A 27,695-nucleotide genomic window follows, 5' to 3' on the forward strand; every position below is an offset into this window, starting at 1 on the left:
CAAGTAGGTATTCAGCATGTTTGTTAAATGAATGAGTGAGCTCTGGAACACATGTGCAGTAAGCATTTATAGACATACATGTTTACATGGCATTGCCTTTGAGGTGATTATCTATCAGATGCCTATTCTGCTTCTAGTCCACAAGCCTACAGCAGAGAGGGGAACACAACTACTCTACAACCAGCTTGGAGAGAGCAGAGTCCAGGAAGAGGCCACAGATTGGGCTCTCTGGGGTCCTCATCTCAGCAGAGCTACTTCTCAGAGCCCGGGCTCAGAGGCTTCAGGTGGAGGTGGATGCCATTCTTGGAGCGTAGGACCAGTTGGGGCATCTGGATGGGTGGCCTCGAGAGATCCGGGGCAAACTCAAAACGGAGCAAGCAGAGGGCTATGACCACCTTTACCTCGTTCATAGCAAACTGCTGGCCAATACAGTTCCTGCAATGAGCAGCACAAAATGACATCAGGCTATGAGATGTCCAGAGTGATGAAAACTAGCGCTCTAAGTGTCCAACAGAAATCAGTCACTATGGATGAATCATTGGCTGATCGACTGATTGGCCTGGGCTTCAGAAGCAGATCTTGGGGGCATAGTGAGGGTCCCAGACTAGGCAGGTTCACACTGTGGGTTGTGACTTAGGGGTCTCTCTTGGAATGACTCACCCACCCCACCTGCCAAAGACAAGAGTATGCTAATGACAGGAAGAGGGTCCCTTAAACTTCCCTCACATCAGGGTCACCACACACCCAGCATGGCCCTCCTCATCCCAGAGTTCCCCCAAAGGATGTTCCATGACATCCTCCATCCTCACCTCTGGACAGGGACATTGGGCTCTCCTTACCTGGGCCCAGCAGAGAAGGGGATGAAGGCAAAGCTGTGGCGTTCAGCCACATTCTCAGGAGAAAAGCGCAAGGGGTCGAAGACCTGAGGGGACCAGGCTTGCTTGAATATCTGCCAAGTCCCAGGGCAGGCTGACCCCACAGAAGCACACCCCCCCACCCGAACCCCAAGCCCAGGGATGGCATACCTCAGGGTCAGGCCACACTGTATTATTCCTATGAAGGGCATAGATGTGCAGAGAAATCAGGCTGCCTGTGGGCAGAGCAGAAGCCTGGTGACCAGACAGTCCTGGGACAGCCAAGCCCACCTCCTCACAGGGTCAGAATCCCCTAACTGGTGCCCCTAACTAAGCACCAGTCCCTCCCTTAGCACTGCCAGTGACAGAAAGTTCATAACCATCCTCAACACATCAAAGTGTGTTGATCAACAGCACACCTACTTCCTATAGCCCCAGCACCAGGTGTAGGACCTGACACAGACATTTGTAGAACAGAGAAGGAAAAGAGGACTGAACCCACCCCACCACGAGGAAGGACAGGCAAGGATTATTACCCACTTTCTCCTTTCCATTAACTGACTCTCAAGGGAAGTAGTTATTCATAATATTATGCCATCAGCAGTAACAACTACCATTCATTGGGTGCTTATTATTATTGACTCAGATCCAGAGTCAAACACTCCTTACAAAGCTACCACACACGGTTGTACAGCTTGTACTTTGCCCAGCATTATAGTCTAAGTGAATGACACCTCCTGAAGCTGTTCAGGGCACAATCTGCTTGGTGGTACATGACAGCCCTGATGAATTTTGTCTCTTTAATCCTGACAACAGCCCTGTACGGCAGGGACCCTTCTCACCCCCAGTTCATAGGAGACAGAGCAGAGGTGGAGAGGTTGGTGGATTTACCCACACATTGTGGAGCTAGGACTTTGATGCTGGCCGAGCACAAAGCCTGGTCTCCTCCCCTCTGGTACATGGGTAGAGAGAGCACCCACAGGGACTCTGGCTCCACCCCGAAATCTGCCCCATCCCACCTGCAGGCAGAGAGCGACCATCCACAAAGTCGACAGGCTTGCTGAGCTGGCGGTACACCTGGGGCACAGGCGGGTACAGGCGGAAGCTCTCCTTGATGCACATGGTCAGGTAGGTCATCTCCGCCAGATCGTCCCTGGCAGCAACACAAGCAGGTCTTTGTGGACTGGGGAGCAGCACAGTCCTGCGGGAAGGCAGGCCCAGCCAGAATCCCCACTTCACCGCCATCACACATCAGGGAGTCAGAGGGACACAAGCGCTCCAAGTGTCCAGGCCAGAGGTAGAGTGGACGCTCAGGTGCAGGGGCCTGGCTCCACTTTTCTCCATCCCTCCCTCATCTTTCCTGCTAGGAAGGGAAAGCACAGGATCCTAGGGGTGTATGTGCACCTGGCCATCAAAGGCAAGGTCACTCTTTCAGTGTCCCGCAGAAACCCCACAAGGGACAGTTCTTTAGGTTCTGCTTCATTCCCCATGGAGCTGGAATGGAAAGGGGTAGGGGCTGACATACATTGGCTGAATGAAGTAATAAATGCCAAATAATAACGAGCTTAGAGGGGGTGAGTAACTACATATAAATAGATGGATAGATAGATAGACAGATGGATAGATATTTCTATCTTGCCACTAGGAAGTTCAGACCTCAAATGTGCTCCAGCTATAATGACTGTGCAACAGCTTACTACGGAGCCCCAAATTCTAGGATTTATTCCCCCAGTCCTCATTTTTCATTTGTGTTCTACATTTAATTGAATGTGTCCTTTAAGTTGCTTCAAGATTGAGATGGAATAAAATGAAAATTAAATAAATGTTTCAACTCCCTCCCTTCAGGCTGTGTTCACACTGTTCCCCAACCCAGAGCACCCCGAGCACCCAGCTCTCGCCCTTGGCCTTTCTGAGCTTCACACATCTCTTTAGAAAGCCAACTTGGGCCCACCACTTTTGACTCCTCTGTTCTGAACATGGGGCTGCTCAATCTTACCCCACTCTGTGGTTTTCTCTAGCTTTTTGATTCTGCAAGTTTGTCCTTCTAAAAACTCCCCCAGGGCAGTATTGGCCACTCACCCTCAACCCCCACACTCCTAACAGCATCTAGCACTTGGCTGGACACCCTAGGATGCTTCCAACCTCTGACCAGTAAAACCACATCCTTCAAATCCCAGATCCTGGAATTCTAAGTCAGTCTCCCTCAGTGAGTCTAAAGTTTCTCCCCTCGACTGAGCATTTTCTGTGGCCCCTGCTGTGTCCTATCCCTGGGCTGCAGGTAACACAGGACTCGAAAGCCCAAGGGGAAGAGGCAGGCAGAGGCGGGGCAGAGGGCACAGGCAGGAGGGGGGCCAGTCAAAATTGCCAAAGATCATTCTCCAGAGAGAGGTCAGCATCAATCAGTGTCATGATAGTGAGCTCAAGCTTGAACGAAGAAACAAAATAGTTGTAAGTTTCTAAGTGATGAAGTTTGGGCAACAGCCTTTTCTTCTTCATCAGAGGAGTCTAGAGGCTGCACATGGCCATCCAAAAGCAGGTGGGAGGGAATCAGCTCTTCCTGCTACCCCAGCTCTGTTCATCCTCAGTTTTCAAATCCTTTCCAGTGCTCCCTGATCTATCTAGGAACCCAGAAGAGTAGCCAGGTTCTGCCACCAGAAGGAGCCAACCTAAAAGTCAGCCTCTTGACCACCTTTACAAGACACATCTGAAAATGGTCTGAGGTGAGAGAAAGGGCTCGGGGCTGTGTCCACGCACAGCTTCCCCCCAAAATCCACAGTCTGGAGGGGAAAATGACAAGGGCTAACTGCCCTCGCCTGGTTTCCAGGATGGCCCTGTAGGTGCAGCTCTTCCCTCAGACAGACTGGGCTCACCCACAGCCTCACTCACCACTTCAAGGAGTCCCGGTCCCCAAGAATCTCTTGAATCTCTTCCCGACAACGACGCTGGTGCTCGGGATACAGGGACATGCAGTAGAGAACCCATGAGATGGCACTGGTGGTGGTGTCATGGCCTGCGAACATGAATGTATTCACCTCGGCCCGGAGGTCTTCATCTGACAGCTTGATGTCTTCTTCATCCTGAGTCAGGAAAGCACAATGGGACAGCCCAAGGCATGTGAGGTAGGTTCCAACAAGGCCTTACAAGAGTAGCTGTCAAATGAAGGTCTGGGAGAGGGAAGGAAATTCTTTTTCAGACTAGGGGTTCGGACCATCCTCTTGATTCCTATCTGTTCTCCCAAGGCCAGCTTGGATGACTCCTACTCCAGGAAGCCTTCTTTGATCCCTCTGGCCAAATGACTTGTGACCTTACCCAGTCCTCTCAATTTGGCTCACCTGACACGCACAGTGCCTTCTGGAGGAGGAAGAGGTCTTTGTCAACATCTACCTCCTGTCCCTGCCACCTGTGAGAGTCAGGAGGCCAGGGCTAGGGCTTTCTCAGCGTCTGCATCCCTAGCATGAGAACTAATGCAGAGTAGGGCTCAGTGAGCTTGTGGAGTGAAAGGACCAACTGAATAAATGCTGCTGCAGGTGCTCAGTCACTTCAGTCATGTCCGACTCTGTGTGACCCTATGGACTCTAGCCCCACCCAGGCTCCTCTGTCCATGAGATTCTCCAGGCAAGGGTACTGTAATGGGTTGCCATGACCACCTGGAATGAATGAATGAGTAATGTATAAAGTCTAAGGTTCTAGGTTGCTAAGATTCTTCACAGTCTTTGAAGGCTGGAATTGGTCTTCTGTTTCATGTAGACCCAGTCTCCCTGCCACTAAATCTCTCCCCAGCACTACACCAGTCACCTTCCCACCTCTGAGCCTTTGCTGATATATACCATGGGACAAGGGCTTCCCAGGTAGCTCAGTTGGTAAAGAATCTGCCTGCAATGCAGGAGACTCCAGTTTGATTCCTGGGTCAGGAAGATCCCCTGGAGAAAGGATAGGCTACCCACTCCAGTATTCTTGGGCTTCCCTGGTGGCTCAGACAATAAAGAATCCACCTGCAATGCTGGAGATCTGGGTCCAAGCCCTGGGTTGGGAAGATCCCCTGGAGGAGGGCATGGCAACCCACTCTAGTATTGTTGCCTGGAGAACCCCCCATGGACAGAGGAGCCTGGCAGGCTACAGTCCACGGGGTTGCAAAGAGTTGGACATGGCTGAGTGACAGAGCACAGCCCAGCACCACAGGACAAGAAACAGGTCATATTTGCTGGGGAAAGAGAGGAAAGATGCTTAACAGCCCCTGCTGCTGTCCAGGGAGCCCTGTCCCAGGAGGACAGCCTGAAGACCCGTGTCAGGGTCTTTCTTAGGCAAGGGTGGGTGACTGCACACTCACCCGGGCCCCCAAGAGAATGTCCAGGAAGTCTAGGTGCCTCTTGCTCTGTATCTTCTCCCGCTCTTTCTCGTTCTGGAGAGCTGCTTTCCGTTCCCTGATGACCTGGTCTGGGCCGGGAGGACAGGGTGTCACTGCCTGGGGACCCACCCTCTGCCCAAGAGGGGAACAGAGGTCTTGCAATGGGAGGGGTCCCCCAGGGGCCGGGAGGAGCTAGACCAGGACCTAGGCCTCCTGTGGGAGGGCGGTGCAGGAAAGGCCCACCTGCGTGGTCATGGGCCACCTGGCAGGCCCGCAGGAAGCGGCGGCCATGCGGGGTGAGAAAGTAGATGAAGTCATTGTGGTACTGGAAGGAATCGATGCGCTGCTGCATCAGCAGTGTGAGTTCACTGACCGCCAGGTAGTAGCTACTGTCCCTGCACAGTGGAGGGAGGGAGAGATGCTGAGACCCTGACCCGCAGCAGAGCCCCCGAGGGAGTGGAATCCAGTTCCAAGCACTGCACTCTCTGCCCGTCCTCTCCCCACCTCCCATGAAGCCCCATCAAGCCTCCCATGAAAGCCATGGGAAAGGCCCAGCTCCACCTGAGCTGGGGCTCCCTAGAGCAGGACCCCCTCTCCTCTCAGACCAGGGCCCAGGAGTCCTGTCACCTCATACACCCTTTGAGCCGACCCGGGTAGAGACCGTGGTCAGCCCCCAGGGCCCGCTGACCTGTCGTTCAGGCCGCTGGTTCCTTTGCCAAAGGTGCATTTCATGAGCGAGTCCAGTGCCATGTGGCCCACATCACAGAAGATGTCAAAGCTCTTTTGCTCACGAGCCTTTTTCTCCCATTTGTCCTAGAGCCCAGAGATGGAAGGTGATGTGGGGGAGGGAGCCCGCCAGGCTGGGTGTCCCACCTTGCCCGCAGGACCCACCACTGTCCTCCCCACACACGCTCCGTGTCCCTGGCTTGGCTTCCATCCTGCTCTTATGGGTGGGGAGTTGGGGGTGGTTCAGGCTCAGAGGGCAGAACCCACAGGCAGCCTCACCCAGCACACACAGCCAGGGCAGCTGTGTGTGAGGGAAGAGGAGGGCCAAGAGGTGGTAAGCTCCCCAGCACAGTCTGTGTGCGTCAGGCCTGCAGTGATGCTGGGGGGTCGGGAAGGGTGTAGTCTCTTGCAAGCAGAAAGGCTAGCCCAGGTAATCTAGCGGATTATCCAGCTGTGAGGCTCTGAGCCTAACTCCTGACCCCTGACCCCCAACATCCATTTCAGAGTTACTTTTGACATTATTAGGCCGAGGATGAGGAGACACCGAGGATGAGGAGATATGAAAGGTCTTCCTAATATTCTCAAATACAGGCAGCCCTCCAGTCTGCTACAGTAGGAGCTTTCTTGGGGTCTCGCAGAGGCCCTTTGATGTGGGAAGAGGGAGTGCTGGTCTCCCGGTGGAGACAAAAGCTGGGGCTGTCGGGCGGCTTGGGGCGTCAGCACATTGTCAGCACACAGCCGGCAGTAGGTATCAGGCAGAGCAAGGCTCACACTGCTGCTGCAGGCAGAACAGGGCCTCGGGCCTCAGCAGTTCTCCTCACTGCCCTCTCCCAGGAGAAACTGGGGGCGGGGGGCTGGCCCTGCAGCACAGCCTCCAGGATCCTGGCACAGGGAGCTCACCAGCATGACATGTGCGGACTCGGCGAACACGGCCACGTAGGGCTTCAGCACATCATAGTGGAAGCCAGGTGTGAGCAGCTTGCGATGCTGGAACCACTTAGGCCCTTGGAGAACCAGCAAGCCTTTCCCTGGGGAAGGCATGGGAGAGGGACAGCTGGTCAGTTCACACAATCCTGCCCCACCCCTGGCAACCTGGGATCAAGCACATGCCACCCCGCCTAACCCTACTCCCATCCTCCTGATCAGCCTGGCATCCAAACCCAGGTCTGCCTTTCAGTCACCCAACCTCACAACCTCTGGTGACATCAACCTGGGTCCTGTCTTTCCACGCTCCTTTCCACGGGCCCTTGCCCCAGCCAGCACCACCAGTAAAATCTCCTCCAATCACCTGTAGTGCCACCTCCTCCAGGAAGGTGTTCCTCACACTAAAACATTGCCCAGAGCCTTTGCCCTGCCTGCCCAGGAAAGAGGACACCCTGGCAGGACAAGTTGCCTGAGCTCCACCTCTCAGGCAGCCCGGAGTTCTCCTGCCTCCTCCGCTATTTCCTACTGAGAAGCTGAGCTTAGGGTGGCAACGTGGGGCCAGGTGGTCTGGTGGATGGAGTAACCATAAGAGTGGACAATGGGCAAGGAGGGATCAGGCAGGGAAGGCTCCTGGTCACCCAGCACCAAGGACAGGGAGGGCAAGTGCCTACTCACCAATCCACTGGAGGAAGAAGTCATACACATCTGGGGCCTTAGGGTCTATAACAGAAAGAGAAGCTTGGTCAAATGGGGACTGGGGGATTCCTGGAGGATGTTTGGTGATTTATAGGGTAGGGACCTCACCTGCCCAGACTTAGGGTGCAGGCCCAGGACCCCTCCCCACATGGCATCCTGAGCCCTCTGCTCTCAGGAAGCTCCAGATTCTCCCAGGAGTCCTCACCTCCTCGACTGTACACAGCTTTGGCATAGTCAGGATCATAGATGTTCAGGAAGCCAAGAAATTGTCCAAGCCAGAGTTGGTGGGCGTAAGGGAACTGGTGAGTCCAGGACACCACCTTGTCCAAACTCCCGGTCTGCTGGATCTGAAATAGCAACAGAAGGCCAGGCCACTCAGGAACCCAGCATCACCAGCCAGGCCAGCAGGGAAGAGAGGAGGCTGCCTGGGAAGGTGCAGGGAGCACCCCTCCCTCCTCCTGCAGTCCTTCCCTCCCAGCCAGTCACAGTCCTACACATCTCTGGGCTCAGTCCTCTCTCCAGCCCCAGAGCCACTGCTCTAAGTTCAAGCCATGCTTTATTGCCCCTGGGTAAACACAGTAACTCCAAACTGGTCAGCTTACTTCCATCTGGTACCTGCCACCAACCTATCTCCACTGCAGCCAAAAAGAGGTTTCTTTCAGCATCAAAGTTTTCATTAGAAAGAGAATTCCATCTTGTTGTTCGATATACCTCAAAATCACCTCGATTCCACCCCTAAATCATGGGGCACTTTTTTTTTTTTAATTGCGGACATACTATGTGCAGAGCACTGACTAGATGTCTCAGGGGAATGAGATAAACATAGTCCTTCCCATTCACTCTAGGGGGGGAAGAGTGATAACAAACAAGTCAACAACAAAGTAAAATGACTGCAGACAGTAGTAAGTACTAACAAGGAAATAAGCGCAGTGCTGGAAGAGAGACTTAACAGGGAGACCCTGCTGAGATAGAGGAACCCAGGAGGGACTCTTGTTGGAGAGGACATTCAAGGTCACACTGAAGGACGATACTGGAGCTGACCGTGTGAAGAGTAAGGGAGAGCACTCTGAGGCAGAGGGAGCAGCAAGCAGTGTCTAGAGTAGGAAAAAGTGTGGTGTGTCCCAGGAGCTGCCACTAGATGGGGCAGTGGCCGGAGACGAGGCGGGAGAGACCAACTTTGGAGGTTTTTCTGACCACATCTACTCACCCAGAGCTGCCTTATGTGAGTGCGGTATATGATAAATACCCTTCCAAGATATGCCTTTTTTATTTAAGATATTTGATGGCTCAGACGGTAAAGCATCTGCCTACAATGAGGGACACCCGGGTTCGATCCCTGGGTTGGAAAGATCCTCTGGAGAAGGAAATGGCAACCCACTCCAGTACTTTTGCCTGTAAAATCCCATGGATGGAGGAGCGTGATAGGCATCGGTCTATGGGGTCGCAAAGAGTCGCACAGGACTGAGTGACTTCACTTTTTTCACAGTGTTTCCAACAACTGCCTAGTATTCCACTTCAGGGGTATACCATTATGTATTTATCCATTTTACCCTATTTTGAAGGAGCCTTTTAGAAGTACACTTTAAACTCTCCAGTGGCCTGCCCATGGGTTAGCGCCATAGTTTGGGAGACAGTATAGTAACAACTAATCTTCATTAAGCACCTGCTGTGTGCCAGGCCTTCTTCTAAGCACCTTATAGCTTGACTCATCACATCCTCAAAACCATTCTTCCCATTTCAGGGAAAAGTGAAGTTTTTCAGTCGTGTCCAACTCTTTGTGATCCCATGGACCATATCCCACCAGGCTACTCTGTCCAAGGGATTTTCCAGGCAAGAATACTGGAGTGGGTTGCCATTTTCTTCTCCAGGGGATCTTCCTGACCTAGGGATTGAACCCAGGTCTCCCGCATTGTAGGCAGACGCTTTACCATCTGAGCCACCAGGGAAGTAAGAGGAGCCTAAGTACAGAGATCTGAGGTTGCTTCCCAAGAACTCACAGCAATCTTTGGAGCCTGACAGACCTGGGTTTGAATATTGATTTCCCCTATTTTTCAGATTTGTGAACTTGGGCAAGTCACTGTGGCATTAATGAACACACAGGCAGGCATGTCATTAGTTGAGGTCATGTGGATCCTGGGCAAGGGAAGCCCTTGACTGACCAGAAGTTTCCTCTCCTTCAAACCTTCCCTCCCATTCCCAATATCTTCCTCCAAGCCTCATCCCTGCATCGCCTGCACACATCCTCCTCCTCAATGCCCCTAAATTGCACTAAAGAGTATGGTCTGATCATGCCCTGAGGTACTTCCAACTGTGGGTAAAGCATTCACCAAACTTTGTCTCATGTTACAAGGTAAACTGACCCTTGAGTTACACTCTCCAACCCATTCCCCTGGAAACTTGACAACTGTAGAACATCAACTGTGTTGCTAGGCAACATAGCTATGGCCAAATGAACCCTGGGAGGTAAATAACATCTGGACTTGGAAGAACCATGAACACCTGATGAGAGCACCATGCTTTGGGCTTCTCTGAGTGTGGTGACTCTGGTAATGTGCATGACCTTGCAGGACACTTGGGACTGCTAGTGGACACAGGGATTCAGTGGGACTTGGAGATTCGAAAACAAGCTTGACCCACATCCAGGATGGGGAGCTTGTCTCCCTGCCTTTGGCTGGCCCCTGAGGAGCAGACAGTGGCTGATGGCTATGAGGAGGTTGTGAGGAATGCCTGATGTCGCCTTGCTGGCTGGCTGCCCATATCCTTGGAGGAGATGGATGCTAACTGTGCCTCTGGTAGCCTTGTGAGTCTGAGTGCTTGAAACTAAGTTGACCTCTTGGGGTGTGGCATCATCTCTGAGCATTTGTTATATACCATTCCTCGCTCTTTGTACACCCTCTACCCAAGAAAGCCCATTGATGTTCTGTCTGTACCTTGGCATCCAGCCTGAAGGACCTCTCCAGGGATCTCTCTAACCTTCCACCAGCTGACATCTCTGCCTCCTCTGGACCTCTCCAGCCCTACTAGGGCCTTACCTGTATTCTGCCTTGCTTTTTATCTAAGACCCAAAAAATTTAATAAAACTAACATTTGGTATTCACTGAGTATTTGATGTGTTCAGATACTGAGCTAATGCTGCATGCAAATTCTTTTATTTAACTCTCAGGAAATTCTATAAGGTAGGCACCTTCATAATCCCTACTTCAGAGTTGAGAACAAGTCAACTATGAGAAGCTTAGTCACGCAGCTGGTTCTCAGTAGACCTGTGATTCACACCCAGGACCCCTGACCTGACCCCACCCGTGGGCCGTGAGTTTTGCAAGAGCACAGATCATATGTGGGGCATCCCTGGGTCACTATGGAGCTCAGCAGGGGGCTCCGGATACAGAGTATACTTGATAAACAGTGTGCTGGATGAACAGAATGAAAAAGGAGCTGACAAAGAAGACCAGAAAGGAGGGAGAAAGCACACAAAGCATCTGGCTAGTCTAAACATTGGCCAGAGATAGGCCATCTCATGAAGAACCAATCCAAGTCTCACTCAATCTGGGGAGTCAAAGAAGAAAGGCCACCATTAGCACTTCCTGTGTGGTAAACAGTACTGCAGATTTTTTTTTTGTTTTCCCAGATGACCCTAGCCTGCCGACCCTGGCTAAAGTCCAGATTCACTGTTCATTTCCACATTCTTTCTCACGAAATAGGGGATGGGAGGGGACAGATATTATTGTGTATCTCCCATAAGTCAGGTGCTACAGGAGTGAATTCATAGATCACTTCAGGTACCTAATACAGAGCAATTATTCCCATCTTACAGATGAGAAAACTGAGGCTCAGAGGTGTGAACTGACTTGCACTTTGCTTGTAGGTTAGTAGTACTCTGACTCGGGTTAGAGCCCCACGTTCTCTTCCCCATACTGAAACCTGTCAGGGTTGGGTTGCTGTGTTCAGCTACATAAACTGTACACTGCACAATCCTAGGGTGTGCCGTTCATGACAAGGTCTGTGCAAGGACTGGCCCAGCTTTTCCTCCTTGTAAAGTTTCTTTTCATAGTCCTCACCCACTCAATTAATCTATGTTGTATCTTCCAGGAAACAACCTTGAAGAAGAACACAGGACATTTCAAAATTTAGCCCCAGGAATCCTTGTCTAGACCAAGCCGCTTCTCCCAAAGGGGGACTGAGCTTGGCTACTTTGGCCTCCAGCCAATCATCTGTGGTTTTTCTAGGGTTCCTCTCCTTCCAGGCCCTCTGTAGAGTCCTGTGTAATCTCCCCACTGAGCCTTTCCCCCTCTGCCTCTGAACTCATTATTCTGAGTTCAACCCAAGGGCGTTTTAAGAATTTCACTGCCCTTGTGAACACAATGTCCAAAAGGTTACAAGTGAGCAACATAATCTCTGCCGATCAGTAAAAGGGGACCTTCCTTCTGGTGTCCCTGACCTCTTTCTTGCTTCCCTCTTGTTTGGTATCCCTGGAAATAATCCTTTCCTCTCGTGTCCCTCTTATTTTTCCATCTGTGCTCCTGGGTTTTCCTTGCTGACTTTTTGATTACCATGAGAGTGTCCTTTCTCTCCATCCCTCTCAAGTTCAATTGACAGGGGACAAGGAGAGGCTTAAATCACAAAGTCAGACTCACAGAATCTCAGGGTTGGAAGGAACCCTTGGCTGATCTGGTTCATCTGTGCCTCATGTTTCTCCTCATTAGCTGTGAGTATCCCCCTGGCCCGCAGCATCCCCACCCAGGACGGAAGATTTGACCTCATGCTGACACATAGCACACGCACAGCACATACACAGCCTGAGCAAGCTTTGCCTCCCCACACCCAAATTTCTTCTGCATGCCCTTGATCACCCCAGGAGCCTGGCAGGAGTGGGGATAGCTCTTGGTACCTGGCCCCACTAGTGGAGCGGTTGCCCCATCAAAAGGGCTGGGGCATCCTCTCTCAAGGGGTCATGGCTGCTTGGCTAGCTTCTCTGGGTTACATAACTGGACATCTCAGATCAGTCCTCAGATGACCCAAGTTGGGACGCCTACAGGACTCTGAGGTCTAGGCCAGCTTGTTTTTCTCCAAAAGGAAGGAAGCAGGAAAAGAGCAAGTCGTGGAGATAATTCACTGACCCTGGCTCCAGAGCCACACGCCACTCGTCCTCACATTTGCAGCCATTTTAGACATCACCAAGAATAAACAGGAGAGAATGGGAAGAGCAAGCATGGGCACCACTTTCTTCTCTGCCTCCTCAGAACTGGAGGAAGTTTTGCTCTGAGGAGTATATCTGAAAGAGATCTCAATATTGCCACACCACAGTCCTTCTTTATGGGTGGGAATGATACATTCCAAAGACAAAGATGACCATTCCACAGGAGTTAGGCTGACTGGGATTCTGACAGAGGCACTTTCTGCTCCCCCTCTTTTTAATGAGCCTGCCCAAGTCGTTAGTCAGTTGAGCCAAATCTCAGAAGGTGAGTGTTCAAGAAACAAGAAACCCGCTCAGCCAGTCTGCTGCAGCCACAGCTCTGCCATGGGGAACAAACAAATCTGTTCACAAAATGGGGTAGCAGTTCAGAAAAACAAATTGTTAAGGAGGGGAGGGGATGGGCTTTCCTCTTCCTCAGCCTGCGCGGCTCCCTTGAGGCAGGTCATGCTAATCTCCGGTTCCCAGAACCCAGAGTTGCCTGGCCCAGCTCCTTCACCATGTGGGAACTTCTGCCCCCAGAGCTCGAACATCTCAAGCAACCAAGAACTTACTGCTTTTCAAAATGTAGTCCCAACCATCTCTGGATCATCTTAATTCTTACTTCCCTGGCAGTCCACTGCTTAAGACTCCCCACTCCCAGTGCAGAGGGCACGGGTTCAATCCATGGCCAGGGATCTAGGCTCCCCCATGCCACACAGTGTGGCAAAAAAAAAGAAAAAGATTTAAAAATTAAATATAATAAAAATTAAAAAAGACTCCTTAGTCACCAAACTAAAAGCTGCCAGCTTGTGGCCTTCCCCATGAGTGTGCAGTCTGCCCTCTGGGGCTACAACAGGCTTCTACTGTCGCTTGGGAGTTGGGGGCCAAATCCTCCTGGGTCTGCTCTCCTCCAGTAAGGACACTCCTAGATGCCCTAGGGTGCTATAGTCTTCCCCACTCCATGTGCCCTGCCCCGCCCCATACACACACCAGATTCATGAGCACTCAGCATGTTTGTGAGCCCCAGGCAGTGTCAAGGACAGCAAATCTGTGTAGTCAAAGCCAGAGGGCTTGGGAGTGCTTGACAAGAAGCAAAAATTGAGATGAGGCAGCATCCCTGAAAAAAACCATGAAAATCAGTGAGAAAAAAAAAGACTCAATTTACACAAACTCTTTGGCGATTCAGCTATGAGAATGAGCAGGGAGCCATGGGGAGCTTGGAGGAAGGGATCTATGCGTGATGCTCCAAGGAGCAGAGAAATGGTTTCCCCCAACTCTAGAGACAAGTAAGTGACTTTATCCTCCGTCTTCCCTTTCAGAGAAAAGTATACTACTGCACATGTATCTGTGAATGTATGTGAATGCATAACACATGGAAGCAACCCCTGGCTCAACAGAAGGAGCTTGGGAAGCTTTGGATGAGGTTGACACAGGTCATCTTGACTCTTCTAGCACCACATATTGGCTGGGAAGTACGGTGGGCCTTGCCCAGTGGCACACAACTCTCAAGTCTAGGTTTTTCAGTCCCAAAGCCTGCGTATGCTTGGCCTCCAACACCTGTCTCTGTCTTCAGCACCAAAGATAAACTCCAGCACCAGGAATAACCAGGTTGAAATGGAGCACAGGAAGCAATCCAACACCTAAGAAGACAGAAGGGCAGAGATTCAAGAGGCACCCAGGAGTCCAGGGGAGTGTAAACATTGGCCCTCACCCTGTTGAGTGGCTTTGCTGCCCAGAGTTGGGTCTCCCAGGGATACAATCACACATTCAACTAACGGGCATGGAGCACCCACTCTCAACGCCAGGACCTGGTGCTAGTTCCCAGGGACATAGTGTGAACAGGACAAAGCCCTGCCCTCCCCAAACTTACTTGCCAAGTAGGGAGAAAGGAAATCAACAAGAATCAAATATATCAGGCATACAATTTCAGGTAGTGGCAACTCTTGGAAGAAATATAAAGCAGAAAAGGGGTGCTATTGTAGACAAGGGATTAGAGGATCGAGGAAGCCCTCTCTTAGGTGACATTTGAGCAGAGGTTGACAGAAATACCTTCTAGAAAGCCTCATATTATTGGCCACAATCTGCCCCTCAAAAAATTCTTTTTCCTCAACTATCTCTCCACCCCTCTACTCCTCGCTCCTCGTAATGCAGCCTTGCTCTGTTTCACAGAGAAAAGTAGAACCTTTCAGAAAAGAGATCCCTTTTCTGATCCCTAAAGTCAGCTGTCAGACCTGAAGAACCACTGCCTGCTCCCAACTTTCCTATTCCAGCAGAGGAGGTATCCAGGGCTTGTCCAAGGTCACTCCCTTTGGATTTCAACCCTCCCCTCAGGTACCTCATCCGTCAGTCCCTCATCTCTTGCCTAACACAGATCCCACCCTCTCCCAGCTCCTTGCCATTTGGCATTTAAAACAAGGTCAAGTCTCTCGCCCTTGACCAAACAAAGCCTCCTTTGGTTCCGCTTCCTCCTCCAGCTAACAACTGTTGCCCTCCTCCCTTCATAACCCAATTTCTCAAATGGGCTGCCTCCCGGGTTTCCACTTGCTCCTGCCTCAGCCCCCACCTCTCCAACAGCAATGGGACATGGTCAGCTCCCCCATCTCTCTTGAGCTCTCTCCTGGTTGTCCTCCTACCTCTCCTGATGCCCCATCTCAGCAGCTCCTCACCTATCATTTGTTAATCAAAAACTGAGGCTCCCCAAAGTCCAGCCTCTAGTCTGCTCCCAAGCTGCACCATCTCCCTAAAGGCTCTCACCTACTTCCATTGCCTCCTCTGGCATCTACCTGACTGGTTCCTAAATGGATCTCTCATCCCAGCTTACCTTTCTCCTGAGCTCCAGAAATATGACCAGTCACCCCCTCGATATTTCTGCATAACATCCTCCAGGCCCCTCAAGCTCAGCATGTTTGCCCCCCAAATCTGCCCCTCCTCACGTACCTAGGGATGGAAACACCATCCATGCTGATACCAACCAGAAACAAGGAATGATGTTTTCTCTGAGACTTATATTAATACTGAGGAAGACGCCCTGTGGAAGCTGCCCCTCTCCCCTGCAGATCCACGAAGAGACTTTTACATTGGAATCAGCTAACCAGAATTCAGAGAACCAAATGTAGCTGTTCTGGGGTTGGGGGCTGGTGTGGGGAGGAGGGAGGTCCTGCCAAGAAACACTCCAAATCCAGAACCTAAGATTCCCATACCCAGACACTGACAGGTGCTGTCAATCCCTGAACCCCTGCTTCCTGGGTCTCAGATCCCCACATTTCTACACGTAGACAGACACAGAAATTGATTCCTCAAGGCTACATAGCAGTCTTGTGGCTCAGGGGTCCTTTAGGTTACTTTGCCAAATTCTGCGCTGAGTCAGCTGTCTTGATGCCACAGTCTAACAAAGCTCCCAGAGCAATCCTATGTCCCCCTTCTCCTGGTACATGAAGGGAGTCTCCCTTACATCTCATATCTGGCCACGGTGAAGGCGTCAATGCCTCTCCTCCCCCCATGCCCACAACATCAAGACAGCCTGTTCTGCCTCTCATTTCCCTCATCCAGCTGGCTCATGCCATCAACAGTGCCCCAGCCTCCACCCTACTCTCCCTGCCAATCTAGCCTTTACCCAGAAGCTAAAGTTTATCTTTCTACCACACAAATCTGAGCTCTTCACTCCCTTGCATTAATCCACTCCCTGCTTCCCTGTTGTGCTCACAATAAAGCCTTTTGACCTGGCCTATGAGGTCCCATGTGATCTGTCTCCAACCCCACTCCAGTTTTATTTTCTCCTCTTTGCCCTCTCTCTCACCCCTCCAGAAGCGCAGAACTACCCATGCAGGCACATATAAGACTTTGAGAGACAAACATTTGTTGAACAAATTAATTTCTTAAACACACAGTGCTCTTTGTGGCCTCTCCCTTTGGTATCATCATAGGTATCATCTTCCTCCCTTCCTTCCGCACTTTCTTGGACTGCTACATCCAGATTCTCCTCAGTCTCGGCACAGCAACCCCTCCCTGGGCCCTAGTATCTGGAACACTGTGCTGTGTTATCTCTCTCTCGCAGACCGGGTTCCCCTAGGGCCCAGCTCCAGTCTTGTTCCTTCCTCCTCTGGCCTCAACATAGGGCCAGACCCAGAGTAATTGGTCAGATAATGCTAGCTGCTTGGGAACAAAAGGATCTTATCTGGCTCCCGAAGACTGGGTTGATTTAAGAGGAAGGAAGAGGATGAAGAAAGCAAGTGCTTCCTTGTGTTTTGCAGCAAGAGTCTGCCTACGATGACTGACACATGATGTCTATCTGCCCAGCAGTTTGCAGGGTGAAGTGAAGTGAAGTCGCTCAGTCATGTCCAACTCTTTGTGACCCCATGGACTGTAGCCTACCAGGCTCCTCTGTCCATGGGATTCTCCAGGCAAGAATACTGGAGTGGGTTACCACTTCCTTCTACCTATACTTTATCTCTGTCGATCCTCTTCCAACCCAGCAAGGTAAAAAGGCTTTTCTCAATGTGGAGAAAAGGAAATGGAAGCACAGAGAGGAAGCATGGTGAAGGCCCATGACCAATGTCTTTTGAGTGAAAACAAGCCACATCCCCAGGCCAGTGCTCTTCACTAACCTGCACATGGTCAAGGGAACCGTCCCAGCAAGGAGCAGGACCAGGGAAAAGGGCTTTTATAGTCTCAGGAAATCACCTGCCCTGGGCTTGGAGTTGGCATTCTCCTTTCTCTCCTTCCAACACAGATTAGAGCCTTGGGCCCCTCCCGGGGGCCCCAACTTCCAGTCAACAATATGGCTGAGCACCTATTATGTGCTGGGTCCTCTCTGGGCCCCAGAGTGGAATGAGGTAGACCCTGAAAGAATCCCCCTGCCTCAAGGTGATGCATTCTAAGAATTGAGGGGGCTGACCAGTAGAGGACAGACTATAACTGGCAGCCAAGAGGGGAGAAGTGAATCCTGAAGGACATCTCTTCCCGGCCCCTGGGGCCCTTCCTTTTACCACCAGTCCTCCTCCTTCCTTTCCTACTTCCATCACCACGAGGCCCGAGAATCAAACATGCAGTTACTCTGTACAGACTGACCATGTCCTGATCAGTCATGGACTGATCAGCAGACAAGTCCATTCATCTGAGAGCAGAGGTGCCAAGCCCTGGAAGAATGCAGGGGTGTTGAGCCTGCCATGGTTCCCCAGGAAATATTTGTTGTGTCTGAGAGAAACCACCCCTCCAGGCCTTGCCCACCCTTCCTGGCGCCAAGACCCTTCAGATACTTGTGTGAGAGCCAAGACGCCAAAGCTAAGTTGTATTCCAGGTCCTTAATATATTCTCAAGGTGAGGGCAGGAGCATCCGGGGGAAAGAGGGCAGACAGCACTGATATGGGGGTCACAGAGCAAGGTCTCTGTCCAAGGAAAGCCCACAGGCTGTTGGCAAATCCAGCTTTGATGGAGGCAAGGAGAAAAGGAGGAGACACGAGAGGAAAGGGATTGAAGGTCTCCCTAAAAGCCTCTCTTTCCCACATTTGGGTCATACCTCAACCTTCCCATGAAGAAAACATCCCTGTACTTAATACAGCCCCTCAGATAACTCCTGACCCCTCCACTTGTCTTCTCCATCATTGTCTCCTCTGTTGATACCCTGCCCTACTCTCCTATGCTCACTGTCTGTTCATCCAGTGATACCTACTTTGGGGAGGCTTGTGCTGTACCCTGAGGGGACAGGGAAGAATCAGACCAGATCTCCATGGTCAAGTGAGGATGATGAACAAGCAAACAGAAAAGATGACAACCATACAGGACAAGCGCTGAGATACCAAACCTGGGGCTGATGCAAAACACTGGTGAGGCACCCCAGCCCCTAGGAGCCTGGTGGCAGCAAAGGCTTTTTCCCTAGAGAGTAAGCTCTTTGAGAGCAGAGCCTGGGTCTGATTCATCTTCCAGACCTTTCTGTCCTTTTCTGGGTGTGTCTAGGATGCAGGTATGTTACTAGGCCATCCTAAGATGACAGTTATTTGTAGAGACTTCTTACCTGGGCTTCCCCACTGATTCAACAGTAAAGAAACTGCCTGCCAGTGCAGGAGACACAGGTTCGATCCCTGGATTGGAATGGTCCCCTGGAGGAGGGCATGGCAACCCACTCCAGTATTCTTGCCTGCAGAATCCCATGGACAGAGGAGCCTGGCAGGCTGCAGACCATAGGGTCACAAAGAATCAGACACAACTGAGCGACTGATCACATTCTTGATCCCACCCGGAGGTAAGGCTTATCCTGAGTGTCAATCATGAAGGAAAGGCAATTCCCTAGACTCCTTCTGGGAAAAGTTTACTCAGGACGTAGTAGAAGTCTATATTCCTCCCTCAAAACCTTAACTTCTGGCAGCTATACTTACTTTTCCAAGCCTGGCTGCAGATCAAAACACTTGGGGGCGTTTTTTAACTCAGACCCCTAGCTCCAAAATGTTAGAGTCATCAGGGCTCAGGGGCCAAGGAATCTGCTTCTCCCAGTTGATTCCAATGCAGCGTGTTCAGAAACCTCTACTGTAGATCCTCATGGAGGTAGGAACTAAGAGCTCTTCCTGACAAGGGGTGCTAAGTGTCCCCACCGCCCTGAGATAACTGGGAAGGATGAGTCAGAATCTGAACCAAGAAAGTTGCCTAGCCCCTGACCCAGTCCATAGGCATGGCAGGGAGAACTCCACCTCTGGGGGCACCAACTTTTTAAATGGTTCAGGAGGTCTCTCAGGGGAGAGCACTTGTCCCCGCCTTCACTTCTATTTTCTGCCCTCAAAAGGGAAATATTTACAGTGTACAGAACAAGAGGATACTGATTAAGCTCTAAACGAGATTGCCTAGTTGGATCAGACTATCCGGGGAATTTTTTCCCCCAGGTTATCCCTGAGTCCTTAGCAGAGCTCTCTCTGAACCTTGGGCCTCAGAATGATGGGGAGGAGTCTGTGGCCCTTCTGGATTCCAGCTTTTAAATGCTGCCCCCCATTCCCCAACCCCACCTGAGGCCAGCTTGGAAAGTGAGAGTGAGGGGGGGACCCAGTGGGAAAGATGAATTGGAATCACGACTCACAGAACCCCATTCCTCTGCCCAAGCATAGGATCTCCTTCCATGGCCCCCAGCAGGTTAGGCCAGACTCCCAGATGGGAAGGAGGCTGGTTTCTTTCTCTATCCTCTGCCCAGTCACTTACCTCAAGGGCATGCCCAAAGAGCCAGTGGGTGGGGGGCCCTGAGAATCTGTCCATAGCCCTGGCTAGCATCTGCCTCCGCAGCAGCAGGCGAATGAGCTTAAGGAAGACTAAGACCGAGACCAGTCCAAAAGCCCACAGGCTCAGGTGGGAGAGACTCAGGGAGAGCAAAACAGGCACCATGGCTGGAGTCGCAGTCGCCCAGGTTTCTGCCTGCCTCCTACTGCCCTCAAGTTCCCTTATACTATGAGCCCTGGCACCCTGCCAGCTCCCACTCCAGCCACGCCCTGCAATCAGAGACAGCCCAGGCTGGGCTGAGCTCCACAGGGCAGAGACAACAGTCCCCAAATTCACAGACAACAGAGGAGACAGCCTGGCTGATTTTTACCAAAACTCAAATGAAGAAAACTAGATAATGGGCTTCAAAGAAAAGAGGCAGTGGGTTCCTTAGAGGAACAAAGAGAAGGCAATGCTTGGTATGATCACTGCCACGATAACGACTACCTTTTCATGTAAGCCACCTTGGATGCTTCAGGTACTTGCCACACACTATCTCATTTAACCCAAACAAGGTCAGAAATGTTTGTACACACAAGTTTGTGTTATGATCTTGGGAGTGGAGTTGGCCTTTCTCTGACCTAAGCTCTCCCTTCTAGGGCTTGAACCTTGCTCCTGAAGATGACTCAACGAAACAAAAAACAAAAAGGACTTAAAGCCTCATGAGCCTGGTGTAAATGCAAGCTCTCCCAACAGTCCGTGTTCAAAGGGAATAACGGAAGCTCTCTTGCAAGAAATCACAGGCAAGCTGAGCCTCAGTTTCATTATCTGGAAAATGAGTTTTAAAAGCAAGCACTGAGTTGGCCTGTCTCTGACCCAGGCTCTCCCTTCTAGGGTTTGAACCTTGCTCCTGAAGGTGACTCAATGAAAAAAAAAAAAGGACTTAAAGCATCATGAGCCTGACAAATGCAAGCTCTCCCAGCTGTCCGTGTCCAAAGGGAAAAATGGAAACTTTCATTCAAGAAGGCACAGGCAAGCTGAGCCTCTTCATTATCTGGAAAATGAGTTTAAAAAGCAAGTACTGATGACCTTCTTGTTTGAGTTAAATGAGATAGTGTGTAACATTCAAGGTAACTTGTGTGAAAATGTGGTCATTATTATGCCGATGGCTACACAACTCGTCACATATCCTGCTGTTCACACGGTGGCTGAAATCTGGCAACGATCCTCACTTCTACCACCAGAGAGAGGTCACCACATTGCCAGAATCCAAGACTCGCCAGCATTCAATTCCTAGGCCCTGATCCTACCAGCTACCCCTTGCACTACCTTGGCAGTGTGATTCTTGAAACCAAAATGTGCCTTCCTGGAGCTTTCACTGGCTATGCCCTCAAGGACCCAGTAGAAAATGTCAACTGCAAAGAAAAACTTAGAGATAACCTCCAATCCAGTAGTTACCTGGGTTAAGGAGATAGAGACATTGAGCCTCTGCCTTTACCCAAATGCTTTCCAAAAGCTCTTCTCCTCCAGAAAATCTTCCTCCACACTCTTCCTCCATTTCAGAAACACAAACTAGAGCCAGTCTTTAACCATCTGCAACTCTTCTTGGGTTTGTTCACATTTTGCCTTGCAGCAATTGTCTTATCTAGAATGCTTGTCTTGGCCTCAAATCTCCCCATTCTACTACGTCAGAGGTTGGGCTGGTCTTTTCCTTTGTTTTCATGGCTAAGCCAGGACAGACAGGATACAAGCATTCAGTGAAACCTATGATCAGGTGGATGAGTGAAAGGATGGACACCCTGGAGGGTTCTGTAGGCCCTGGGTTTTACTGGAGTTAGGAGAATATTGGCAACATGCACCCACTGCACTGCCCTACTTATACCCATAGTTCAGTAACTTTTCAAGGGAGGCTTTGTGTCAGGGTTCTCTCCTCTTCCCCAGCACCCAGCACAGTAGACACTTAATAAATAATTGTTTGTTGAATGGATTTTGACAGGATTGGCTCTTATAGTGGCAGATAGGGGGAAGAGAAAGTGAGAAAAGGTTGATTGACCAATGCGAAATATACTGGAAATGCCATGCTGGTACCTCCCTGGACAGTGAATTTGGCCCCTCTTGTCGCTGGGTCCCAGGGATCGCTGCCTAGTGAGGAGCCCAGAGCTCATGACCGTCCTCAATCTGACGCTTAGTATGCTTCCTTCAATTTCCTAGGGATGTCAGACATATAGAGTGAGTGATAAGTGTGAATTCTTGATAGGAGTGAGGAGGTAGCAGATTATATCCAAGGAAAGAAAAGAAGTGTCTAGAACAATAGTCCTCCATCCTGATTCACATTGGAATCACCTAGAGAGTTTCAGAAACATCTGATGTCCTTGATGCATCCCCACTTCTGAGCTCACCTGCATCTGTCTTCTGCTCACATGACCTTCTTCATGGGGCTGTGGTGAGGATCCTGAGAGCATGACAATGGTCTGTGTCATTGCTGGTTTTCTCTGCTAGTCAGAGCCCGAAGTGAGTTGGGGGAGGCACGGGGAGAGGCAGGGTGAATGGCTCCTCTACCTGGAATCTGGGACTCCCAAATCTGTGTGGTCAGCCCACGTCCTTCCACTTGTGCTATGTTTGCTCATGAGCATTCCCAACCAGCTCTGGCCAAGTATCTTGGTCCTGAAAGTGTGAGATATAGGGGAGGCAAGTGTGAAGCGTGTGGATGGGGAAGGCAAGAGGAATGTGATAGGGTTGGGCTGGATCAAAGTTGGTTGTTCCGCAGGCTCTGTCCAGAGAGAGGTGAGGTTATTCCAAGGTGTTCTGATCCACCCTAAGATGACTTTGTCACAAGGACAGCAAAGGATGCAGCATATTGGAGGAAGACTTGGCTTAGAATCCCTGATCTTCCCAGGACGCCAGACCCTAGCCCTTTCACCTAAAACAGTATGGTAATTTAGGTTCTGGGTAAAACAGAGAGCTGTGTAATGTTCTGAAACAAAACAAATGAGTAAGAGATGCCTCAACCCTGGGAAAGATAGATACAGTGTTGGCAAATAGGAGGAGAAAGAGAGGTGGGGGAGCAGAACAGATAAAACTCAGCAGACACAAGTTACACACAGCAAATGAACCTGTTGGTGCCTGAGAAGATAAACATCAAAGAGGAGATCAGCAGACAAGAGGAGCCAAGAATGGTGCCAATTTTCTCTGATCAGTCATCAAACTGATTCATTTGTTTACCGACATGTATATATTGAGTACCTTCTATGTGCAGATATTTCACTAGGTACTCAAATGATAAACAAAACAGACAAGGAGCTCACATTCTAACATTGTTCTGCCAAAATAAAAATAAACAAATAAAGACTTTTCCCAGTATTCCCAAGAGCTTGGGTCCAGAACTCAATTCCCCTGTCTGCCAAGTGACCCTGTTCCTGGGAAGATGGCTTCTAGGAAGCCCAGTAAACTGAAGATTCTTGAAAGAGAGTCAGGAAATATGAGTTCTGGTTTTAATTCTGTCTGTGAGTCACTGAGTGACCTCAAATGAAACCCCACTGCCATTGGTGACTCTGTTGGCCCCTGTCATTGCATTAGATGGTGTCTGGGGGTTCGTGGAGGTGTGGTGAAGATCCTGAGATAATGGCAATGCTCAGTGCTCTCCAGAGGACAAGTGATGGTACCTCTGCTCCAGCAGTTTTTTTTTTTTCCATTTAATCTTATTAGTTGGAGGCTAATTACTTTACAATATTGTAGTGGTTTTTGTCATACATTGACATGAATCAGCCATGGATTTACATGTATTCCCCATCCTGATCCCCCCTCCCACCTCCCTCTCCACCCAATTCCTCTGGATCTTCCCAGTGCACCAGGCCTGAGCACTTGTCTCACACATCCAGCCTGGGCTGGTGGTCTGTTTCACCATAGGTAATATACATGTTTCGATGCTGTTCTCTCGAAACATCCCACCCTCGCCTTCTCCCACAGAGTCCAAAATTCTGTTCTGTACATCTGTGTCTCTTTTTCTGTTTTGCATATAGGGTTATCGTTACCATCTTTCTAAATTCCATATGTATGTGTTAGTATACTGTATTGGTCTTTATCTTTCTGGCTTACTTCACTCTGTATAATGGGCTCCAGTTTCATCCATCTCATTAGAACTGATTCAAATGAATTCTTTTTAATGGCTGAGTAATATTCCATGGTGTATATGTACCACAGCTTCCTTATCCATTTGTCTGCTGATGGGCATCTAGGTTGCTTCCGTGTCCTGGCTATTATAAACAGTGCTGCGATGAACACGGGGGTGCATGAGTCTCTTTCCAGCAGTTTTTATAAGCCATCTCACTGCTTCCCTGCCTGCCAGTGTGCTCTGGCCATTTCTACAGCAGCCAGCTGCACACATATGTAACCTGTTGGCACCTCACCTCTTTCTCATATCTCTCATTTTCTGTTCCTGCATCTGCCAAGTGAGACACCTGGTGGGGGTCTGTACAGTCGTGCCATCACAGGTGCACACACTTGTTTGGACCAGATAGCTAACCCTGGGGCAAACCTTGACTGTGGGGGAAGGAGAACCTTCCCCCCAAACACACACCCATCTTGAGTTCTTGTGGCTAGACTAATAATAAAATTGATGCAAGACAGATTAACAGGAAAAAAAGAAACCAATTTGATTTCTGTGTTCAGAGGTCTCATAGAAATAGAACTGAGAAGTGACCAAAGCAGGCAGCTTTTCTGATTTTTAGACATAGAAACAATAGATTTGAGAGGAATTTGCAGGAAAGAAACTTAGGTTTGGGTGCTTAACTACCAAGGAATTTTGGCAAAGTTTGGGCTTGGGTATGAAACTGAGCAGGATCCTATGGGGCCTTCCTGGGAGAGGCCTTTCCCCCATATCCTCTGCTTTAGCTCCTCTCTGAAGTACCTGGATAGCAGTATTTGATGCACATTTCCTGAGCTGTTTTACAGATGTGAAAAGCCCCCACCAGGGGCTTTCCAGATAGCTCAGTGATTAAGAATCCATCTGCTACTGCAGGAGACATGGGTTCAATCCCTGGTGCAAGAAGACCCCTCATGCCACGGAGCAACTAAGCTCTTGTGCCATAACTATTGAGCCTGTGCTCCAGAGTCTGGGAAGCACAATGACTGAGTCCACATGCCACAACTACTGAGACCGTAAGCCCTGGAACATGAGCTCTGCAACAAGAAGCCAGTGGACCACAATTGGAGAGGGGCACCCACTCACAGCAACTAGAGAAAAGCCCTTGAAGCAATGGAGACTCAACACAGCCAAAAATTAATTAATTAATTAATTTAAAAAAACAAACAAACAAACCTAACCAAATGGAAGATGTTAACTTCTTGATGCCTAAGGACTGGTAAGGTTAACCTCTGTGACACCACCCTGTTCCCTCACCATCAGCCAGAGAGCTGTGTAAGCTGATCCCTTATCCTGTGACACCACCCCCACCACCACCACCACCTTTCACCTGGCTTTTAAAATTGCTTTTCCAAAACCCTTCGGGGAGCTTGGGGCTTGTGAGAACCTGAGCCACCCGTGTCCTTGCTTGCCCCTGCAATAAACCTTTCTCTGCTCCAAACTCTGAGTTTCAGTTTGGTTGGCCTCACTGAGTGTCAGGCACATGAACTTGGGCTAACCATTTTGGCAAGCCAGCCTAGGAATCAACCCTAGCTAGGGACAGCCCTTTCCCTGACTGAGCCTCCAGCAGCTGCTCATACTCATTTCACTCCAAGGATCTCAGAAGAACTATCCCCAACAGGTGCCAGCCATCCAGGACACGAGGCAGTTTGGAGCTGAGAAATATCCAGAGTTGTGGTCCATATTAGGTGTCATTGGGTGAGTTGCTCCAGCTTTCTCAGGCTAGGAATTCTCTCCATTCCATCTGGGCTGCTTCCCTTTCAGGAATTGAGCCACTTGGTCTGTCCTCTTTCAAGAGCCCGCCCAGTATGTTTGGAGGCCTCTGTCTGGGAGTAGGAGTGGAATTTCAGACTATACCACCTCTGATTTTCTGTCTGTGTGCCTGTAGCTTAGTTGTTGTTTGTGTTCTTGTGTGTATCATTTTGAGGTGAGCCACTTGTGGTCCATTCTCTTTCAGGAGGCAGGCCACTCTGGGCCTCCATCTGGGAATGAAAGTGGAAATTCTGGACTATGCCTTGTCTGATCCTCTGTTTTGGGACCTTATGTTTGTTGTTTGTGTGTGTGTTAGTACTTGCATTGACCAGTTGAGACATCTTTGGTGAATAAGGGGCTCGTGAATGATGAAGCCAGAGGATCTTCTCCATTGCATTGATTTTGCCTTTGGAGGAGCAATGGTTGGGAATTTTTTCCCTTTTGAACTAGTCTTGGTCATTCACTCAGCTTCATCTCCAATGGGGGCATTGGTAGGGGTTCTTCTCTTTTGGACTGATGGGGTACTGGTTGGGAATCTTTCTTTTGGGGGCTAGGAAACTGTGACCCCAAAAGAAAAATTTGGATTGCCATTTACTTGATATTTTATAAAATGGCTGTGAATAATTGTGAGTGATCAGAACTCTGTTCCCTCTTATAGCCCCTGGGATGTCTTTGCATAACTAGGAGCTCTTTATGGGCTTCCCAGGTGGCTCAGATGGTAAAGAATCTGCCTGCCAATCAATACAGGGAACCCGGGTTTGATCTCTGGGTCAAGAAGATCCTCTGGAGAAGGAAATGGCAATCCAGTATTCTTGCCTGGAGAATTCCATGCACAGAGGAGCCTGGCAGGATGCTGTCCATGGGGTCGCAAAGAGTTGGACACAATTGAGCAACTAACACACACACACACAGGAGCTCTTTAGCTATGCTCCCTAAACAAAAGAAAATGCCTCAATACTCCCCAAGATCTGGAGAGCAAAGGTCCCTAACAGCTTGATTTTTAATCAAAGTGGGTCTTTTGTAATTGCTTTTATCTTGAGGCTTGGATTACCATGATACTGAATGGTTTGCCTTGGAAAGGAACAGAGATCATTCTGTTGTTTTTGAGATTGCATCCAAGTACTGCATTTCGGACTCTTTTGTTGACCATGATGGCTACTCCATTTCTTCTAAGGGATTCCTGCCCACAGTAGTAGATATAATGGTCATCTGAGTCAAATTCACCCATTCCAGTCCATTTTAGTTCGCTGATTCCTAGAATGTCGACATTCACTCTTGCCATCTCCTGTTTGACCACTTCCAATTTGCCTTGATTCATGGACCTAACATTCCAGGTTCTCATGCAATATTGCTCTTTACAGCATCGGACCTTGCTTTTATCACCAGTCACATCCACAACTGGGTATTGTTTTTGCTTTGACTGCATCCCTTCATTCTTTCTGGAGTTATTTCCCCACTGATCTCCAGTAGCATATTGGGCACCTACCGACCTGGGGAGTTCCTCTTTCAGTATCCTATCATTTTGCCTTTTCATACTATTCATGGGGTTCTCAAGGCAAGAATACTGAAGTGATTTGCCATTCCCTTCTCCAGTGGACCACATTCTGTCAGACCTCTGCAGCATGACCTCTCCATCTTGGGTGGCCCCACATGGCATGACTTAGTTTCATTTGCAGTGGCTGCGACAGACAGTGCAGAAGTGCAGCCAGAAGAGCTACCCCATGTCCGAGGTCAGGGGCGGTGGCCCAAAGCCTTTGACTGTGTGGATCACAATAAACTAAACATTCTGGAAGAGATGGGAATACCAGACCACCTGACCTGCCTCTTGAGAAACCTGTATGCAGGTCAGGAAGCAACAGTTAGAACCAGACATGGAACAATGGACAGGTTCCAAATAGGAAAAGGAGTATGTCA

At 49.9% G+C, this 27,695-nt stretch overlaps 1 protein-coding gene across 2 annotated transcripts; it reads right to left on the reverse strand.

The window, feature by feature from the left end:
• Nucleotides 1-48: 48 nt before the first annotated feature.
• On the reverse strand, nucleotides 49-20,116 carry LOC133041395 (cytochrome P450 4B1). 2 transcript variants are annotated; one of them, XM_061121983.1, is made up of 13 exons: nucleotides 19,895-20,032; nucleotides 13,706-14,355; nucleotides 7,751-7,892; nucleotides 7,525-7,569; nucleotides 6,826-6,953; nucleotides 5,888-6,012; nucleotides 5,443-5,594; nucleotides 5,182-5,288; nucleotides 3,741-3,931; nucleotides 1,874-2,007; nucleotides 1,026-1,090; nucleotides 840-922; nucleotides 49-435 (listed from the first exon to the last, which is right to left on the reverse strand). In XM_061121983.1, exons 2-13 carry the CDS (start codon nucleotides 13,712-13,714, stop codon nucleotides 252-254), a joined length of 1,365 nt encoding a protein of 454 aa, XP_060977966.1. In that variant the 5' UTR covers nucleotides 13,715-14,355; nucleotides 19,895-20,032; the 3' UTR covers nucleotides 49-251. The 2 variants fall into 2 exon arrangements, with proteins under 2 accessions (XP_060977966.1, XP_060977965.1); XM_061121982.1 differs by lacking the exon at nucleotides 13,706-14,355 and having other exon boundaries at nucleotides 19,895-20,116.
• Nucleotides 20,117-27,695: the final 7,579 nt, after the last annotated feature.

The sequence above is a fragment of the Dama dama genome, chromosome 20 (genome assembly GCF_033118175.1).
Source record: "Dama dama isolate Ldn47 chromosome 20, ASM3311817v1, whole genome shotgun sequence".
NCBI classification, from domain to species: Eukaryota; Metazoa; Chordata; class Mammalia; order Artiodactyla; family Cervidae; genus Dama; species Dama dama.